This window comes from Euprymna scolopes, chromosome 28 (genome assembly GCF_053919585.1).
Source record: "Euprymna scolopes isolate OS-2025 chromosome 28, ASM5391958v1, whole genome shotgun sequence".
In the NCBI taxonomy this organism is placed as follows: domain Eukaryota; kingdom Metazoa; phylum Mollusca; class Cephalopoda; order Sepiida; family Sepiolidae; genus Euprymna; species Euprymna scolopes.
Window position 1 is genome coordinate 20,686,050 of NC_136509.1, and position 22,986 is coordinate 20,709,035.

Sequence of the window (22,986 nt, forward strand, 5' to 3'; positions counted from 1 at the left end):
GAAATTTGAAGAGCTTGTAAAAACTGGAAGAGCTCACACTGTCGAAAGAGTTCAAAATATTGAAAGAGAAATATTTAAAAAAAAAAAATTGAAGGGCTCCAAAAGTTGGAGAGCTCAAAAATTAGAACTGCACGGCTGTGGAACTCTCTGCCGCTTGCCTGTTCCCCCCCCCCCCGAATTCAATTTGGATGTCTTCAAGTCCAACACAAACAAATTCCTGATGAACCGCCCCCTTAAGTAATGACACCAATCAAATCCCCAATACTAACTATTACTACGATACTATCCCACTGATTAGTGTACACACAATAACCTTTATCCCCGAGTGGCTCCTGGGCCTTGATAAGTGGTGACCCCCATGTAAAGAAAAAAAAAATCAAAAAATTTGAAAGAGCTAAAAAAAATTAAAGAGCTCGAAAATGATAATGAAGTGCAAAAAATAATATTTAAAGTAATGCATTTTTTAAAAAATCTTTTTCGAGTTTGGACATTACCATTTTAAATTTTTTTTAGCTAACCAGCAATGTTATAGACAGTATATAATTTTTTTTCTAATTATTAACACAATGTTGCTAGTCTCAGTCTTTTCTATAAATACTATTATAGCACATACTCTTTGGAATCATCTGATCTATTCCTTGCTTCTTTTGTCTCAGCTCATTTGGTTTGTTGACCTATTGGTCTTCACCAATTTGCTGTTTTGATACCTCATTATAACAAAGCTTTCTATTCCAGTAACTTCTTTCCAGCAGCTGCAAGCTTGTCGAACTCTCTTCCTGCTGAATGTTTCCCTCTTACTATAATCTTAATCCTTTCACGATTGAAGTTAATAGGCATCCCCATTCTTTGTAATAATCATCTTTTATGCCTTTTAGCTCCTTACATCAAATGGCTTCATGCATTGTCTGGAGCGATTTTCATGAAAAATATAAAATCATGCATTTTGGTGTATGTTAAAACGTCATCATTTAATTTAGCAAATATCCACAGGTATGTGTTCTGTTTTTGTATTTGTATATCGGATCATATTTGCGTAATGGGATAATTATTGTATCTGGTGCTACCAGGTCAGGCTGTCTGAAGATATTGGAAGTTAATTTCTAAAAGCCGTCTAACACATAGCAGCGTGTAAACGAACGTTAAACCAAATAAAATGAACACCAATCAAGTCTCATGTTATTGAATAACGTGACAATAGGGGTATAGACATAGAATATAGATTTAAACAAGTATATAATCTGAAAGGGTATCCATTAGGCCAACAATGTGCTTACCAGATCAGGTTGTCTGAAGATATTGACTTCCTGAGACGAAATACACCTAACATTGATGCTCTTTGTTTTTCTACTTTCTTTTGCAAAACTTAATTATGTTCTGCAAAACCAAAAACAAAAACAAAAACAAGAACCTACCTTTTCCCACTTTTCCTTCTTTCTATTTCCCCTTTTTCTTTCTATCTCCTCCACCTCCTGACTGGTTTCCTAACTTAAAATACATCAAACATTAATGCTGTAACCCTTTTCCTTCTTTCCCATTGCAAAACTCATTCATGTTTTGCAGAGCAGGGAACAAAAAAACGATAAAATCCACTATAAAACAACCAAACCAAACACTACAAACTAGCGATTGAAGATACAAAGAGTTTGAAGAATAAAAAACTTCTACAAAATAACTGGATGCAACATGAATGTCATTTCCAAAATAACATTTCCAAAATAACTGGATTAAAGTTTGATATGCCATAAAACAAACAACCAAACTAATTATTGTTTTTTGTTTCAGCTTATTCCCTGGACTCTGTAGGGAGCTTTGGGAGTCAGACCCTTGGTCCGAACACTCTGGGTAATCAGACAGAAGGCAAAGATAGAGCATCTGACCATCATGGACTTGAATTCCGCCTTATCATAGATTCCAAAAGTGGCCCTCCGTCGACTTTGTCGCTCGTTGCTGCCACTCCACAAGAGAAAGCCGCTTGGTGTAGTGAGATCAGTCAGGTACGTATAATAATCTTCAGTGTCTTTTGTTTTTTTTAAACATAAATAGAAATTAAAGACCTGAATTTTTTTACATAAGTTATGATTGTTTCATTTGTGTTAATTGGACGATTGTTCTCATCTTGAGTTTCATTTGCACAGCGTTTCAGTCAATGTAACCTCCGACCTTCTTCAGGTGTAAAAGTTGCCATGTTTGACAAGGAGTAAAGGGAGTTAACTCTACACTCCAAGGTTTTGTATTTTTGGATCTAGCTGAAAGTGATTTGAAAAAATATATAAATTCAATAAAATTATCAAAACGTTAGGAGGATATCATTTCTTAATTATTTATAATTTTTTTTTATTCAATTTTCACCCCAAACAAGGCGCAGTGCCACTTTGATGTAGGGGGCTACTATCGAAGTCATAAGTTGCAGGGATACTATGTCGGGAGTTGAGCAGTAAGATGTCTATTCACATTACACTTGAACTTCTGCATGTCAGTACAGTTGAGAAAAAAGGAACCTGGAAGGAAGTTCCAAAGTCTAGCAGTTCTGGGAAAGAAACTATTAGAGTAGAAAGCTTTCTTACATCTAGAGACCTCTACTGTGTAGGGGTGAGATTTTGCTGCTTGTCGAGTTTGTCGGGGGGTATTTACATCAAGGGGATACTTTAAGTTCCTCAGAGGAACCACCATTAAAATACTTGTAGAACAGGCAGAGGGATGTAACATTTCATCGTTGGGACAGAGGTTGAAGCTTGGATGACAGTTCAGGACTCATGAGGTTGGCAACTCTCTTTTGAACCCTGTCCAGGAGCGAGAGACTAATAGCAGATGCATGAGCCCAAATGTGACAACAATACTCCATACATGAATTAATGGTAGCCTTGTAGAGGTACAGGATACTTTCAGGCTTAAGTAACTTTCTAGCACAGTAGAGAGAGCCCACCTTCCTCACAACGGCCCTGGCAGTGCTCTCAATGTATCTGTTCCAGCTCATGTACCCTGTGAACGTTAAGCTGGGGAGTTTTAAAAAAGTTCTTGCAGGTAATGTATCTTTAACTGTAGCTATTAGTGGTTGAGAAGGTTTCTTGTAATTATTGAAGGAAACAAGCTTAGTCTTGGCAACATTGAATGTCACCATCCATTTTTGTTCCCATACCACTACAGATTGGAGGTCACCCTCTAGTGTTTCTGCCATTTCCTTAGATATGTATTCATTTGTTTTCCCCTTATGCCTGTTATAGAGCGTGGTGTTATCAGCAAATATACCCATCTCAGAGACAATTTTATCAGGGAGGTCATTTATGAATATTAGGAATAATAAAGTTCCAAGGATCGACCCCTGAGGTACACTCGCATTTATATCATATTGTTTAGATGTACGACCCCTGAGAACAACCTGGATTCTTCTCTTATTTAAGAAGGATTTAATTATGTTAAGTATTTGTCTAGTGATACCGTATGATCTGATTTTCCAGAGAAGACCATCATGCCATACCCTGTCACAAACTGTAGATATATCTAGGGTACTGCTCTACCCTCCCCTATTTTGTCTAGTGTATGGTATATACATTCAGAGATTACAGTTAGGATATCTGCTGTAGAACTGACTTGCTTAAATCCATATTGTTGGTCAGTCAGAAGTTTAGCAGCTGGAAGGTGATGGACTAGAGCTTAGTTAATTATGGACTCAAATATTTTGGCAAAAAGCGTGGGGAGGTTCTAATGGGGCGATAATTTAATGGGTCAGTTCTTTTGCCAGAATTCTTGTAAACTGGTACCACAGACGCAGTTTTCTAGCAGTCAGGAAAGCAAGATTCCTTAAGTAATTTGTTGTAAAGTTTGTAGACAACTGGAGCAACCTCGGTGGAGCATTGTTTTAATAGCACAGCCGAGATGAGATTGGGTCCACATGCTTTTGACATTCTGTGGGTATTTGTTACACAATCATCGAGAACTGTGGTCAGAAATAGATCTAGAAGTGAGGCGTGTTGATCTTGCTTATCTGGGAAATGCGTCTGTGATAAGGAATGAGATATAGAAAAGCTATGTGTTAAGTTACCAGCTGTGTCTGTGTAAGTAGAGAATCCAAGCCAATTACTGTGGTGGACATTGAAGTCACCGAATACATGTACTTGTGCGCTAGTATCGAGGGAGAGTGGTGTATCTATGCTGTAAGAGACTTGGTTGATTAGGGTGCAGTTCTGGGTCGAGGGAGAGTGGTAGAGAAAATATAAGTAGTATGCTAAATCTAAAGCACATGAAGGTCATCTGATTTTAATTTTGTTTCTCTAGTCAAGGGAAGGGTGTTTCGAATATAGACTCCAAGTTCGTGCATATGACTGTCTGAGTGTTTATGGTAAAGTGGTAGATAACCAGGCATGTTAAAGTGGTTAGAGGGGATGGAGGAGTGTAGGCTAGTTTCACTTAGTGCTAAGATATCCAGGGTGTTTGTTAGGAGAAATGATTCAACATCATCTACATTAGTTCTAAGCCCGCATCCGTGAATGCAAGCTACAATGGAGGAGGCAAATTGGTTTTGTTTTCGCTTCAGCCTGGTTTAATCATAATTTTTGGTTGAACTGCCGTTTTATTTAAGAGTTTCAGTTTTAGAGTAAGAGGTGCTAGACAAAATGGTTGTGTAGAATACCAAACATGCAATACAAGTAGACCATAAGCCGACTTTTGATTTACAGGATTGTGGCCTCAGGAAAGTCCACTGTAGGTGAGTGCAGGGTTCTTTTCCATGCGTGATATGGCACTTCAATCATTCCGATATAATGCAACTCTTGATGGAGCAGCCGCTCTAAGTGTTACCAAAGAGTTAGGGCTCCTGTACTGTCAGTTGGAAACAGCAGCCAGAAACTGTCAATCTGGTACCCTCAAAGCATAAGTCAAAAATCAACCCAATCCAATTGCATTGGCATATATTGCACTCAAGCACCCCAACGTGCCCATTTTTAGGGGATGAGACGTTGCGGAGGCAGGGAATGGCGTTCATTGCCCTAATCAGGAAACAAGGTCGACCACTGGGTGTTTCTGTCAAGTTTCTGTGATCGCACCTCTGTGTCTGGCTAATAGGCATAGAAGGAGTATGAAAGCCAGATGATAGGCAGAGCCTATCTACTCCTTAAGCAGTTTAGGTTTGTAAACAGGTAATTTTTTTATGTCACCAGCTTTAGGAAGGTCGTCGTCCAAGACTGAAGAGGCCTCCCTCCCCTAGATTTAGCTTCAGAATTTTTCTTGTAGATGGATGAACTGAGAAGGTTAGCCTCATGCCTGGGTCCTAAACCAAATATTTCTGCGACCCCCAATAGGCTAGTTATTAAAGGTAATATATCTATTGCAAAATTACACTCCTTAGAATAATTAAAAAGGACGCTTTCCATTTCATTGTTACTGGAAGAAGGGATAGGTAAAAATTCATGCAGTGGAATCGACTAAATTTGCAACTGGTAGGTTCATTTCCTCAATTGTCTCTTGATGCTAATCTTGGTCAAATAGTCTATGACCATGCCAATCTTGGTCAAATAATCTATGACCATGCCAATCTTGGTCAAATAGTCTATGACCATGCCAATCTTGGTCAAATAATCTATGACCATGCCAATCTTGGTCAAATAGTCTATGACCATGCCAATCTTGGTTGAATAGTCTATGAACATGCCCATCTTGGTCGAATAGTCTATGAACATGCCCATCTTGGTGAAATAGTCTATGACCATGCCAATCTTGGTCGAATAGTCTATGACCATGCCAATCTTGGTCAAATAGTCTATGACCATGCCAATCTTGGTTGAATAGTCTATGAACATGCCCATCTTGGTCGAATAGTCTATGAACATGCCCATCTTGGTGAAATAGTCTATGACCATGCCAATCTTGGTCAAATAGTCTATGACCATGCCAATCTTGGTCAAATAGTCTATGACCATGCCAATCTTGGTTGAATAGTCTATGAACATGCCCATCTTGGTTGAATAGTCTATGAACATGCCCATCTTGGTTGAATAGTCTATGACCATGCCAATCTTGGTCAAATAGTCTATGACCATGCCAATCTTGGTCAAATAGTCTATGACCATGCCAATCTTGGTCAAAAAGTCTATGACAAGGATGGAGAATCCTTGGGACAAACTTTGTGCAAATCATCTGCATCTTCAGTTCCTCACACATAATTGTCTCTATGGACACATGACGGTCTTTATCCATGAAATTCTTTATTTGACCAATCAACTCTGGTATTCTGACTTCCTTACTCCTCCCACACCTCTCATCATCTCTCAGAGACTCCCTGTCTTCTTTGAATCTTTTATGCCTCTCAGAGACTGATGCTCGATTCATGCAAGATAGTCCAAAAGCAGTCTGAAGCATTCCATACGTTTCTGTGGTATTTCTTCCAAGTTTAGAAAAGGACTTTATTGCATATCGTTCTTTTACGTCCAGATTGCATTTTTGAAATTCACCAACTGTGACAATCAGGCTTTAGTAGGGTGTATTCCAATTCCTCATGTAGCTGTTTATTTGAACCTGAAATCATAAAAAGTGGTCAGTCATGTTATAAGATGTATAGCAATAACATACTGAATTTTCAAGAGTCAATTTTAAATGCTTGTACAAAAAAGTCTGAAACCTTATTGAACTCACCTCGTATATATACACATATATACAGATATATATATAAACACATATACATATATAGATACACACATATATATAGTAATAAGTATAGTATATAAATAATAGTGTTATACATCTAAAAATAAATAGATTTAAGATTTCCAAAATTCATACGAGAATTGTCTGCAAGAACCCGTAATGTAACAGATAAAATTCAACGTCTAGGACAACTCGGCCATATGTTGTATCAAAGTTTACAGTTACCCAAAGGTGCTGAGTTCAACCCTGAACGAAGGCAGTGAAAAGTAACCTTCAAAATAGAGAATCAGCAACTATGTCCCAGAGCCTAGTTGGAGTCCGAACACGGTACCCCCGTAATAATAATAATAAAGGGTTGGGTTCGAGACTCCTAACAAACGGTTCCCCAGTTCGATACAAAACACCTGATGAAGGCCGGAAGGCAAAACGGCCGAAACGTTGTGACTATAACAACCAAGATGAGGAAGTCAGTCCAACAGTCTCAATCAATGAAAACACCTCATCTAAAAAATACAGACGATTACTAGTGCTCTGCGTCTCATCAAACTTTTTGATACAAACCGTGTAATGAAATTTGCTTTGCGTCTCGTTAGAGCTTTTCTTTTTTGTTTTGCTACAGAGGGAGTAGTGAGAAAAGAGAACACATATGCAGTAATTTAACAAGATTTTTTTTTTATTTCGTGTCCAAATCACCAATCAGTCAATTTCAGGTTGATATTATCGATCAATTTGTGACACTCTCACCTTTATCTGCAAACATTCACTGTGGGACTTTGCTGTCAATGTCGTCAAATTTCCATGCAAAAGTATTTAATTCAGCTGCTAATGTGCATATGAGCGCATGGAGGGAAATATCAGCAGCAGCGAAGGATAGCTGGCTTGTGAAAAGATTAGCAGTAGCTGAAAAACGCACATATGTAAACTAGAAAATGTGCGCAAGAGTAAAAAGGATAAAAATCAGAAAAAAATGCACTATGTAGTCGGAGAAGCAAAATGTGCACGGAAGAAAATGGATGTGTAAAGTCGAGGACGAGAATGGGCAGGCTGTTGCCAACATGTGGTCAGAAGAACAAGAAGCATGACCAGGCTAGATGTACATGTGTCAGCGAGAGACTTTTTAAGTGGTGTTTGGGATGAGAGTAACAGTATTAAATGCTTATGTTAGAAAAGAAAAAGAAAAGCTGATTCGGATTTATTTGTTTTTGACGGTGCCATACAGCGTGGGGGTCTGAGAAAGATTTGAACTGTAATAAACATAGTTTGAGCATAATGGCCACGTTACACTAACCCTTGTAGGTGGTTGCAATCAACAATTATTTTATTTCTAACAATACACCGTTTTTGTTTCTCCCAACCAAGCTTTATTTCAATTAATAATTATTTTATTTTTGACAATCAATGCCGTTTTAACTGTGTCATTTTTCGTTGTGTGTTTTTTAATTGTAATATTAATTTCGTTTTTTTTTTTTTTAAATTTTTCAGTGTATTGAAAATCTTCACTACAGTGATCTCCTGAACAGCTCTATGTGGGAATCTTCGTCGGTGACTATGCCCCAGTCTGTTAGGTATTCAAAAACAAACACTTTTTTAAAATAATCTTTTGTTCATGTTGGCACCTTTAACATCTAAAGCGCCATATTCTTCTACAAAATAAGCAGCCCAGAAAGCATTTGTTGATATTAATGATTTTCTAAATTTCATTCAAGTCTCTTTTTGAAAATTAAAAACAAAAAAATAAATAAAAACAAGAGATTAATGTAGCTTGCTTGAAGCATTGTTTAGTTTTTTATAAAAGAAACTTGAATTTGTAGAAGGCAATAAAATGCAGACATGTAATCGATAAAAATAAACGTAAGCAAATAATGATGAGATAAGCTATGCAGATTCACCTTTATTTATACAATATATATATATAATTATAAAACTCAAATAACCTTGTAACGCTGTATGTAACCCACTTTCCAGTTGCGCAGCACGCATAACCTTCGCACTGAAATATTAACGTTATTATTTCGAACTTATTATTTAACATGGGAAGAATGGGGTTTAAAATAAACAAAAAACAAAGGAAAAATTGGGACACTGAAATATTAACGTTATATAGAATAACTTAAACGTAATACAGAAATGAACGATGTAAAAAAAAAAAGTAGATATATCAAAATTTGAATTTAACTATAATATTATGGTATCTGTTCAGTCCACATTTACCTATAAGCATGGCCAACCACTTATAATTCAGTAACCGTACATTTTTTTTTCAAAAATAATCAATTATAATAAACAGAACGACTCATAGAAATCTATCTGTATTCTTTTTTCATTTTAATATACTTTCATAGAAATGTTTCTGTTATGTAAAAAAAAAACCTATTTTCTTTACGTCACAAGTGTCACGCTCATACATGAATTCCATAGCTAATATAACATACTGACCCAACGGGTCACGGGTAGTCTAGTCTAGTATATATATATATATATATATATATATATATATATATATATATATATATATATATATATATATAAAATGAAAATTACAATTGAATTTACCAAAATGATCCAAGATGGTAAAATTAAAGTATATTATAAATATTAAAGAATTAATATTTATAAAATTATCTCAGCCAGATATAAAAGCTCGATAGAACCAAATAGGAAATAGAGCTTATAATATGAGCAAACAGTTAATAAAATATGTTAAAAAACACTTTGAAATGAGTTAAAAACATATTTAATCTGAAAAGGAAACACTAGATAAATGGATAGTCCTTAATCCGCGGAGTTTCAAAGAAATACTCTCCTTCTCATCAGAGGGTAGGAATTAGCAAAATGCGGGATCGGATTTTGCATGCAGAAGTATCCATTTATCTAGTGCTTCCTTTTCAGATTAAATATGTTTTTAACTCATTTCAAAGTGTTTTTTAACATTTTATTAACTGTCTGCTCATATATATATATATATATATATATATGATGATGATGATTGCAACGTCTTGTCAGACGAGTGCGACTCCCTCAGACATTTGAAATCCATGAGCCCAAATGCCTGAGGGAGTATCTATACAAAGATGATGTTACAGAGTCTTAGCTTTGTACGACAGCTAAGTCTCTCTCTCGGTTCAAAATGTTGAGATCCAGCAACAAGCAAGAGCAAGATAGCCAGAAACAAATTAAACTGCAGACCAGCTTAATGCGGGTAATGGTCTTCCGCTTTATGGTTTTTTATAATCAGAGATTTGCTTCTCCTAGAAAGGTTGCCTTCACCACGGCTTACGGGAGCCCTCTCCACCCCCATACACATATACACACACACACAAATATACACGGTGCTAGTTGGCCGTTGACCCAGAAAAAGAGTTCATTCGCCTTTATATATATATATATATATATATATATATATATATATATATATATATATATATATATACGTCACAAGTGTCATGCTCATACATGAATTCCATAGCTAATATAACATACTGACCCAACGGGTCACAGGTAGTCTAGTATATATATATAACTTAGTCCATCTATGAATTCTGACGATGCTAGTTGGATTTTTTCCTCTCTTTGAGGATTTTCCTCTAGCTGAAACAATTTGTAAACTCATTCTGGACTCACAGTAATAAATTTCCTATATACTGCCCTGACTACACATTGAGCACTCTAGTCCGTTTTTTTCACCACTGGTAAATAAATATATATATATATATATATATATATATATATATATATATATATATACTAGACTACCTGTGACCCGTTGGGTCAGTACGTTATATTAGCTATGGAATTCATGTATGAGCGTGACACTTGTGACGTAAAGAAAATATATATATCATGTAATTAATAGTAGAAGCTTACCAGGCAAATGTAAATGTAAGTTTCAGTCCAATAAAAGTATTAAAGTTTATATTATCCCAAGCAAATAAAAAACTTGCTACAACAATAAGAAGTAGAGTTTACTACCATATGCATAAATAAGAACTACGAACCAAAAAGTTTATATGTAACAATTTATTTTCCGACAAAATACCTCCAATAAACAAAGGCGGTAAAATATACTTATTCCTTTGGATTTACCGGTTTGATCTTTTTCTTTTTATCCCTTTCCTCTTTCTTTATTCCCCATGACAAAACCTTACACAAACATTATTTTACACAGACATTTTATACAAAGATTATTTTACAAACATTAGTTTACATTCGATGACCACCATCATAAAATGCACCATCATAAAATGCACCTTCATAAAATGCACCATCATAAAATGCACCATCATAAAATGCACCATCATAAAATGCACCATCATAAAATGCACCTTCATAAAATGCACCTTCATAAAATGCACCATCATAAAATGCACCATCATAAAATGCACCTTCATAAAATGCACCTTCATAAAATGCACCATCATAAAATGCACCTTCATAAAATGCACCTTCATAAAATGTACCTTCATAAAATGCACCTTCATAAAATGCACTTTCATAAAATGCACTTTCATAAAATGCACCTTCATAAAATGCGCTTTCATAAAATGCACCTTCATAAAATGCACCTTCATAAAATGCACTTTCATAAAATGCACTTTCATAAAATGCACCTTCATAAAATGCACTTTCATAAAATGCACTTTCATAAAATGCACCTTCATAAAATGCACTTTCATAAAATGCACCTTCATAAAATGCACCTTCATAAAATGCACCTTCATAAAATGCACCTTCATAAAATGCACCTTCATAAAATGCACCATCATAAAATGCACCTTCATAAAATGCACCTTCATAAAATGCACCTTCATAAAATGCACCATCATAAAATGCACCTTCATAAAATGCACCTTCATAAAATGCACCATCATAAAATGCACCTTCATAAAATGCACCTTCATAAAATGCACCATCATAAAATGCACCTTCATAAAATGCACCTTCATAAAATGCACCATCATAAAATGCACCTTCATAAAATGCACCATCATAAAATGCACCTTCATAAAATGCACCATCATAAAATGCACCTTCATAAAATGCACCTTCATAAAATGCACCATCATAAAATGCACCTTCATAAAATGCACCTTCATAAAATGCACCTTCATAAAATGCACCATCATAAAATGCACCTTCATAAAATGCACCATCATAAAATGCACCTTCATAAAATGCACCTTCATAAAATGCACCATCATAAAATGCACCATCATAAAATGGACCTTCATAAAATGCACCTTCATAAAATGCACCATCATAAAATGCACCTTCATAAAATGCACCATCATAAAATGCACCTTCATAAAATGCACTTTCATAAAATGCACCATCATAAAATGCACCATCATAAAATGCACCATCATAAAATGCACCTTCATAAAATGCACCATCATAAAATGCACCATCATAAAATGCACTTTCATAAAATGCTAAATCCAGCAAATTTTTAGATCGGCTTTTTATATAATTTGCTAACCAGTTTCTTTCCTCTGAAGAAAAGAATCTTACATTTTTTGAAACTCCATGAAATAAGGATATTTTACTGCCTTCTTTATTGGAGGTATTCTGTTGAAAAATAAATTTTTCGTGTAAATTTCCGGTTTGTAGTTTTTATTTATGCTTATGGTATTCATCAGACATGTGTTTAACTCTCAAATAGGTCTAATATGCACGTTTCAAAGTCAAACATTTTTATGTTTTACTCATGCATGTATTGTATTCTTAATTGCGGCTTAATGGACGATCCATATTGTAATATTGTGGGAAATATCCTTTCGTCATACATAATCTGTAACAGAGCATTGATGTGCATATGGCGGCTGTATGCAAATACTGAGCCATGTGCAAAGTGACGTCACAGCAAGGAAAAAGAAAAAATGCTACAAAAAGAATGTGTGCGCAGACCAACGATAACGTTTGTGATGACAGAGGTCAGAGAGAAGAAGTACAATCCTATTTTATTCAGGAAAGTACCCAGAAATAAATGTTGTTGCATTGGAAAATGTGAGTTCAGTTATTACTTGTCTTCTGTTCCTTACGACATACTCTGCCACAATGTCCACGGTACATGTTAACTGTTATGACAAGTAATAAAGTCCAGGGAAAAGTCACAATTTTCACTAGAAAAGAAAGTCAGTTAAGCAAACAAAAATACTAACCAAATATGTTTGAAACAATTAATGAAAGAAAAGAATATTTTGATTATAGTAAAGTAACCCATACTTTCTTCCGACCACATGCTGGTCACAGCCTGCCCATTCTCGTCCTCGACTTTACACATCCATTTTATTCCATGCGTACAATGTCCAAGTCTACATAGCTTATATCTTAATTTGCTTCAGTTTGTGTTTATTCGTTACACCTCTGTATTGTATTGCCTTAAAATATTATTATTAAATCTTTTTTTGGTTTTAGATTTCTGTGTTTACGTACATAAAGTGTTAATATTTTAAAAGTTAATCCAATATTAAAAATGAATGGCTCGTCATATAACTAATAATTAAAAAAAGCAACATAAAATTGTAAAATAAACCAAACTCTTCTAACAATAAATGTAATTTACTTCAAAATATAAAGCGATATAAAGAAATTATTATTTTATCTTTTTTTACTCTAAAATTTCTGTATTTACTTACATAAAGTATTACCATTTTAAAAGTTTAGCACACTAATCCAATATTAAAAATAAATGGCTGTCACGTAACTAATAATTAAAAAAAAAAAAAAACTAAAATTGTAAAATAAAAAAAATCTTCTAACAATCAATATAATTTACTTCAAAATATATAGAGATGCACAACTTGATAAAATTCATCTTGAATTGGAAGCCATGTTTAATTTCAGAAGAATTTCCGATGGGTAGATATTCTATACAAGTCTTGGATATAAAGCATTTTCAGTGGGTCACTGTTCTTTACAGGTTCTGGACTTTATAATTTTGCAAGCAACGAGCAAAATATCCTTCCTGTGTTGACATGAGAAAATCATGTACTGGAATGCTAAAAGATTCGATTTTTATGGAGCAATTCTGATTTCTGATTGGTTGATAAAAGAACGTGAATTAATTTGATTCGTCAGTTCCTATCGGCAGTGTTTATATATAGAATCTCCCAACTTTCAGGGAGTACACCCTATCATATACCGAAAAAATTGCAACAATTCATTATAAAAATTGTAAAGTTACTGCAACCAAAATTGTTTTCATTTTATCATTTGACTACATTCAAAATCATTTTACGTTTCTGAATTTTTTAAATAAGGGTTGATAATTTTTTTTAAATAAGGGTTGATAATTTTTTTAAATAAGGGTTGACAATTTTTGAAATAAGGGTTAACAATTTTTTAAATAAGGGTTGATAATTTTTTGAAATAAGGGTTGATAATTTTTGAAATAAGGGTTGATAATTTTTTTAAATAAGGGTTGATAATTTTTTAAATAAGGGTTGATAATTTTTGAAATAAGAGTTGACAATTTTTTAAATAAGGGTTAACAATTTTTTAAATAAGGGTTGATAATTTTTTGAAATAAGGGTTGATAATTTTTTAAATAAGGGTTGATAATTTTTTAAATAAGGGTTGACAATTTTTTAAATAAGGGTTGACAATTTTTGAAATAAGGGTTAACAATTTTTGAAATAAGGGTTGAGAATTTTTTAAATAAGGGTTAAAAATTTTTTAAATAAGGGTTGATAATTTTTGAAATAAGGGTTGATAATTTTTTTAAATAAGGGTTGAGAATTTTTTAAATAAGGGTTGACAATTTTTGAAATAAGGGTTGATAATTTTTGAAATAAGGGTTGATAATTTTTGAAATAAGGGTTAAAAATTTTTGAAATAAGGGTTAAAAATTTTTGAAATAAGGGTTAAAAATTTTTGAAATAAGGGTTGAGAATTTTTTAAATAAGGGTTGATAATTTTTTAAATAAGGGTTGATAATTTTTTAAATAAGGGTTGATAATTTTTATTATTTAGATTCTGTTGAACTACTGTTCTCATCTTGAGTGTCATTTTCACAATGTTTCAGTCGATGTAACCTCTGACCTTCCACAGATGTATAAGTCGCCATGTTTGGTAAAGGAAAAGGGGAGATTGACTATACACTTCTTAAGTTTCGCATTTAGTTGAAAGTAAATTTACAAAAATAAATAAATAAATATCAAGCAAAACACTCGGGGATATTATTTCTAAATTATTTATAACAATAAAAGAGGATATCTTGAATTTCTTTTCTTGGGTTTAAATAGCCATTGGGAGACCGTGGCTTTGATAGTGAAGAAAAAACATGTACATAGGCTTCACTACCACTACCTTGTTGAAGAGGTTAACTATACATCTGACAAAATTGGCATTGTTAAAGACCTTCTTCTAACCAACATTTTAACAAACCAACATTCTTGTCCCCACTCTCAATTTCAAAACTTTTAGTAGACAACACAATTATTCTTCAACATACTACTAATATGTACAAACTTTATGTACCTGAAGCATTACTAATTACATCAAAGAAGCAAAGTATTAATAAAATAAATTTTAATAACATCGATAAGATTTTAAAATACATTTAAAAATGACAATATAGTTAATGATATGTGATTTACTGATGACAAAAGCGAAAAAAACAAAACAAAAAAAAAGCACCCTTATAAATATCTAAATATCTGTTCTGTTAATTATCCCTTATGATAAATCCAGACGTATCTGAAAGTATTCATGTCAAAAGTAACTATGACCGTTACATCAGCCAGTTCTTTTCAGAAGCAAAAAACTAATAAGAAAATTAGAAACGATACAAACCAAAATATATAGACTAGAATTGTCTATAATATTTAATGAAACATGCCTAAATGAAAGAATGCTGCCTAATTATATACATATATTAGTGATGGGACGATTCCAATATTTTTACTGATTCCGATACAATTACTGATTATGTTTAAAATTCTTGATTCCAATTTTGAATCTTTTAAATTTCGATATATATATATATATATATATATATATATATGTTTTTATTGGGGTTAGGGTAGAGTTACTGCAAAACAATGAATTATATATATAATTTCGTAAATGTATAAATACATTTATGGAGATGATCTATAGATTTTGTTTTTTCTAACAGTTTAAAATCAATAAATATTGATCATTTCGTCATTAATACGAGCTATGCAAAATTAAGTTTCAAACAAAGAACAAATGAATAAAACAATGAAAATAATCGTTTTTGGCATCGGAAATAAGGCACAAATTTTTCAGATACTGATTCTGATACCCCCAAAAGTTCCAGTTTTTTTTTCGATTCCCAATTCCGATTAATTTTCCCAACACTGATACACACACACACATATAATCATTATATATATATAATCCTTTATCAAGTTCAGATGACGAGACATGAAAATGTTGAAATGTTAATCAATCGATGTAAAAATGTTTATATAATTACACACACACACACACACACATGTATACCTGCCTACATACGTACATGCATATATATCTATATATATATATATATATATATATATATATATATATATATATATATATATATATAGTAAGTTATAAAATGTATATCGCCATATACATTTTATAACATACTAACTAGCTCTACCTACGTATTGAGCACTTTTGAAGTAAATACTTAAAGTCTATGCATAAATCGATACTTTCGTATATTAATTTTATGTGAGTAAAGTAAGTAGTTATATATATATATATATATATATATATATATATATATATATATATATATATATATATATATATATATATATTGGTTACTTTACTGTAATTAAAATATTTGTTTTCTTTCATTAATTGTTTTAGACATATTTGGTTCGTACTTTTTTTTTTTTTTGCTTAGCTGACTTTCTTTCCTAATGAAAAGTGTGACTTTTTTCTGGACTTTATTATTTGTCACAGCATATCTACATGGCTTCGCTTATCAGTCACGTATTCTAGAAAATGCTAACATGCGCACATTATTTACAAAAATAATCATTTACAGAAAGAACGGAGTTTAGGGGAGGATAAATGCGTCCATCCAAATTCAAACTTATGACTCTTTGAACTAAGTATTTTGTTATTTGAAAGAAGGCAGTCTTTAATATCATATGCATGTTTAACTATTGTAGACTTTTTATGTATTAACGTCGTGGTTTTAGTTTATCATGCATATGATCAGTGCATTTTTTCAGACATAGGAAAATAAATGTATATGTGTTGATATTTGTAGATATTAAAAATATAAACTAACATTCTAAAAATCCTACAAACAAATTTATTATTGTGAAAGAAAAAAGAAAATGAATTTTGCATGTGTCAACCGTTTTCCATTGCCTAGAAAATGTTTAAAAGAAATGGATCCTGTATTGAAACTCAACCAAATTGTTCACTCTTTTTTTTTTTTTTTTTTTTTTAGAGGGCGGATTACTTTTGGATCTTTTTCAATGTTTTTCTAAACTCTTAAAAAATATTGTGCCAGTTAATCATGTTTTCTGTTGTTGTTTAATTTTTCATTGCCTAAAAAATGTATCTGTCTTTGGGTTTCATTTAATTTGACCTGATGTCGAGTTTATCTAAAAGTGAAACTCGATCTTTCACTCTTTGCACTCATCCAGCGGATGTGGTATTATTATTTTTTTTTTTTTAAATTTATTTTTTAATAATAATAATAATAATATAGTTTTTTTTATTAACAGATTTTTTTCTTCTATAAAACATCTATTTACCCACATAGTAGGAAGGAGAGAATAGTTGCATGAGAGTTATTATTTATATTGTTTCTGTTGCATCTTTTACCTAAGATAATAATTACAAACAACAAAATAAAATTGGAAGGAGGGAGGTAGAGTTATTTTTAATAAAAAAAAAACACAAACATTTAGATAAAGAATGATCTCCCTCCCACCCTCTAAAAACTCCAACCATGGAATCTATCATATAAAGAGCAGTTGTCTGTGTGCATGTGTGTTTCTATGTCAAGCTAAAAATTAAAAACTACAAAACAATGACTCACAAAGTTGGTATTTTCTTGATCAGCTTTGCCCAGTATGAATTATATAAAAAATTTAGAAAAAAAAGATTATTCATTCTCTAGGGCTCAACTGGATCACGTTTTGCCAGGAGAGGTTCGTTTTTCAGTGTCATTGGGTACTAATTTGGAATGAAACTGCCGACTGATTACTTGAGGAATCTATTATATAAAACAGAGTTATACGTGTGTATGTGTGTGTGCAGCAAGAGAGGAATGGGTTGGATTGAGGAGAAAGAGAGGGTTAGAGAGAGGAAGATAGAGAGAAAGGATAGAGATATAGAAGTCTTAATAAATTGATCCTGAAATCTAAAATTTTCAAAATCAATATCTACTGTTTATGACTTTTGTATGTGTGTTTGTGTGTGTGTGTGTGTGTGTGTGTGTGAGTTACCTATAGACTCCTAAACGGCTGGACCGAATTTTTTAAAACATTTCACACAAATGTACTTTATGTGCCTGGTAGTGTTCTTAGATAGATTTTGTGTCGGAATGTCTTCAAAAAGTATCAATAATCGAAAAAGCCAATAAAAGAACAGACGATTTTGACCAAAGTTAACGCCTTACACAGCCTGACATCACAAGTGCATTTGAGAAGTTTTATTACCGCACAAGCAGAAAGACCAAACATATAAAATCAGCAGTAGGTTCTTTGATATGACAAGGGTATCCAAAATAAATGTTTCTGTTTAGAGCACAATTAAAGCATGATACTTGACTTTTGCATTTTAAAATTTAATTCGAACAATTATATAAAAATAAGTTTATAAAAATCAACATTAGGTTCTCTACAGTGCAATGTAGACTACAATGTATTGTGAACTAAGTCACTGCAGGGAGACATGTAAAGCTTCTTCATGGTGCATCACGGCGGGTTCCCAACTAGAGCAGACAATCGATTTGGTTGAAAAATGGGTGATTTCAACGATTTGGATGACAATAAAATATGGGCGGGTGAAACATTTGTTTATCATCATTAAATCCAAAGCAACGTCGAGTCACCCCACTAGTGTGTGTATGTATATATATATATATATATATATATATATATATATATATATATATATATATATATATATATATATATATATATCAGCAGTTCAGCCCAGCTTTGCTTGGGGCTTATGTACTGTTCATAACTTTATGTGCATATATATATATATATATATATATATATATATATATATATATATTAAAAAGTTTGACTCATGTGCAAGTAACCTGCATCTAAACTTTCAAGTATTTAGACCCAAACTTGGCGGAGGAGTTTTGTAGAGTCTGCTAAGGTTAATTCTTTCAACTTTAACCTCTTGCCAGCCAAATTTTCGCCCCAAAACAGATTAAAAAGCTTGCTGCGTGTCTGAATACTCTTTATGTAAAATTTCAAATGTTTAGACCTAAAATTGGCTGAATAGTTTGCTAGAGACCGCAAAGGTCAAATCTTTTGAACTTTGACTCTTGGTAGCCAAATTTTTGGCCAAAAACCGTTTAAAAAGCTTGCCCTATGTCTGATTACACTTCATGTAAAATTTCAAATGTTTAGATCAAAAATTGGCCGAGAGGTCAAATTTTTAAAAATTTTGACCCCAATTATTTATTGTTTTGGGCTCACATCAAGTTAAAAAGTTTGATCCATGTCCAGGGAACCTACATCTAAAATTTCAAGTGTTTAGACCCAAAATTGGCGGAGGAGTTTTGGTAAGGGTTTTCAAAGGTCAAACCGTTGAACTTTGACCCCTTGAAAGCCAAATTTCTGGTCGAAAACTGATTAAAAAGATTTTCCAAAATCTCAATACCTTTTATAGCAAATCTCGAGTCTGTAGACTGAAAATTGACCGAGTTATTTGGTAGGGAAATGTATACACGCAGACAGACACACAGACAATTTCACTTACATATATATATATAAATCATGTCAATAGAAAAAATCCAGAGTGCTCTTCTTTAATACAAGAGCAGTATGTGTTTTGTTTACATACTATACAAATAAGGTATTCAGATTTCATGACTCGACTTTTAACTATTCCAAACAACGGGTCATATATTCTCCATAAAAGGCTGATGAACGTCTTGACCAATTATTCGCCTGACTCTATAGGGGATAGTAAATAAAAGTACACTCTTAACTACATGTCAATTCATTGACTGCCAAATACAATTTAAAAAAAAAAAAAACGTTGATGCACAGCCAGGCTCCGCGCATTCTTTTTGTCAAAAAGAAAAATAGTTATAAAATTAATTTGTAGCCAATGAAAACTTTCTGTGCGCCCAGTAAAATAAACAGTTAACTCTTTACCGAGCCTACAGGTGGATAACAAAAAAATATCTTAGCTTTTTTGTGAACATGGAGAGAGAGAGAGAGAGAGAGAGAGAGAGAGAGTCAGACAGACAGACAGACAGAAAAGTCCGTCCTCACTGTAAGAGCCAAATACACTCTCATAAAACTTGTTCTCAAAAAGCAGAATAAAAATATCTAAAAAAAAAAAAAAAAATGGGAGTAACTTGTTCTGATACTGGAGCAAGTAGTACGTACAGAGGGAAACCGTAGTGATCATTGAATAAATTCTATGCCACAAAGTGAGAAATATCGGAGCTCAAGGGAGGAAAACTTAAGCTTCTCGAGTCAGCTTTCGTAGAGTAGATCCTGTAGTTCCCGCGCCATTTAAGAAGCCAGTTGTGGACTCCTTATAGGTGACAAATACGGCATAATCACGTTGACACACCGGTTCTCGTCAGATCACCGAAGTTAAGCAACGTTGAGCCTGGCCAATACCAGATGGGTGACCATTTGGGAATTCTAGGCGCTGTATGTGCTCTCCGTTTATCTCGGCATTGGTTCCAGTCGTCTTGTACCTCAACTTGCCACTGGTATGCAACAATGTTGACTCAGGAGAGGCGTGGTTGGATATTGCGCAACTCTTGCCACATAAATTTCACGCGCAGGCACCCTTACAGTGGGTATCCATAGTCTGTCAAGACTGAAGGAAGCCTTACTTAGGTGACAAATATCACGTATTATATATAAAACAAATGCCAGAACAGATGCCGTAACAGCGATCTGATGAAGGAGTCATAAAGCAGGGGAAATATTTCAGGAGTGAGTTTGTACAAAGAGTATCGTGAGTAATAGGGATCTCCTGCTTTGTTTTATAAACATTTCTCTATAATTCTTTTTGTTCCCTTTTTTTTTTTATTTCCCCCAAGAACTAATCAATTTGAACATTCTCCTTTGAAGCTAATGTTTTGTTATATATAAAGTTTACTTTAAACTTTGAATGCATTGTCTGTTTCCCTTTCTCTTCATTCATTAACCCTTATCCTTGAATGGCCTTCGGGCCTTAATAACTAAAAAGAAAAAGTTGACCGATTGTGTGTCTTAATATTAAACTGAATAGCTTATAAACGGTGCTATAATTCTTTGGGCAAGTTGAGGATTGATTTAGATTAGTTGATGAGCAATTTAGACTAATTAAGGATTGATTTGGACTATTTAAGCATTGATTTGGACTAATTAAGGATTGATTTGGAGTAGCTGAGAATTGATTTGGACAAGTTGAGGGTCGATTTGCACTAGATAAGAATTTATTTGGACTAAATGAGAATCGATTAGGACTAAATCTGGGTTCATTGGATTAGTTTAGGATTGAGTTAGACTAAATTAGTATCAAGTTGGACTAATTGAGAGGTGATTTGAACTAGATTTTGGTTGATTTGGATTAGTTGAGAGTTTATTTAGACTAGTTGAGAATTGATTTAAACTAGTTGAGGATTGAGTTGCACTAGTTGAGCGACGATTTGGGCTAGAGGGTTAATTTGGATTAGATTAGGGACGATCTTTGAAACTCGGATTCCATACAATATGATTTTAATTTGGTAGTTGTAAATAATAAAAAAAAAACATTTGTATTTTTGTTTCCTTGTCTGCTGAGCTCTTATGAGTTAAACCAAACAATCTTGTGTAGCTTTGCCATAAGCCTAGTTTTATAAAGTATATGCGTGTGTATGAGATTTGCTATAAGGGTACCATATAACAGAATGTATGAAATAAATAAAACGGAAAATTTGACAAATGGCAGAATATAAAAGACAAACTGATATAGAAAATAAAGTAGATATAATATTTCGCTTCATTTATCGACAGTAATGGTATTTTTATATCAATATTTCGCTTCATATTTTATATTATTTTATGCAAGAAACAAACTTGGTGAATGAAATCGAAAACTCTTTTCATTTTCTCCTTTTCATAATTCATCTTTTATATAAAATATTTCAATAATAATAACACTGCTTCACCCTGAAGAAGCTTCTGTTAGTAAAAAAGGCGAAATATGAATCTTTCTTTTATATGATTGTGTCTTATGTGGTTTGTTCATTTTTCCTTTAAATTTTTTTCAATACACACCCACACAAAGTACAGGATGTTTTTAAAAGTTAACATTTGTTTATAATTAAATTTTCGATGATATAACGCCTTCTTTAGGAATAGAATCCGTTTTTTATTCTTTTTCTTCAGCCTCATATATCTTCGAAAATTTGATTGTAAACAAATAAATGTCTAGTTAAAATATATCCTGCGTTATACTGGTTCTCTAAAAGTGTCGATTTTATTCAATTGAAACAACGTTTACATAGAGGAAAAAAAAATCAACTTATATATATGTGTGTGTGTGTGTGGCATGGTTCAAAATATGCAGCTAAATTATCAGACAAAATGGGATGTTTATCAGATGGAATAAGAGATAAGCATGAAAACAATCGAGTGAAAACAATAACAGACTCATCTCTAAAGTAAACCGATATTTTGGTTAATTCAAATAAGAAAAACTGGTGCTACCAAAGGTTGTCTGACGTTATTGGCTTCCTGACCTAAAATGCACCAAACGTTGATGTTATTGTGTTTTACTTCCTTTCCCTTTGACAACTCCATCATATTCTGCAAAGTTAAAAACAACAACAACAGCAACAACAACAACAACAACAACAACAATTTCCTCTACAAAACAACCAAACCAAACCAAACACTATAAATAAGTGTTTTAAAATGTAAGAAAGTTGAAGCATAAAAACGTCATTGAATGACCCAAAATATATGAAGACATAAAAATTTATTTATTTATTGCGGACTGTTATCCTCATCTTTATTAGTTATTGTTTCACAACGTTTCCGACAACTATTCCTCTGGCCTTCATCCACGACAGGTGGTAACCGTGACGGGATAGGAACTTCGAATCTCCTAACTGCATTCTCAGCAATCACTGCCATCCGTAGTTGTTGTCGTCTCACCATGTTTTGGCCAACTAATCCTCTGGCCTTC

At 33.1% G+C, this 22,986-nt stretch overlaps 1 protein-coding gene and 1 pseudogene across 3 annotated transcripts in view; both read left to right on the plus strand.

Annotated features, from left to right (window-relative positions):
• LOC145249497 (ras-specific guanine nucleotide-releasing factor 2-like) overlaps positions 1-22,986 on the plus strand; it is a 1,106,705-nt gene that overhangs the window by 984,429 nt on the left and 99,290 nt on the right. For all 3 annotated transcript variants that reach the window (XM_080111105.1, XM_080111106.1, XM_080111107.1), the window contains exons 12-13: positions 1,783-1,994; positions 8,119-8,201. In XM_080111105.1, coding sequence (XP_079967231.1) covers positions 1,783-1,994; positions 8,119-8,201 — 295 coding nt within the window. The remainder of the gene's footprint in view (positions 1-1,782; positions 1,995-8,118; positions 8,202-22,986) is intronic.
• On the plus strand, positions 20,365-20,481 carry LOC145249919 (5S ribosomal RNA; annotated as a pseudogene).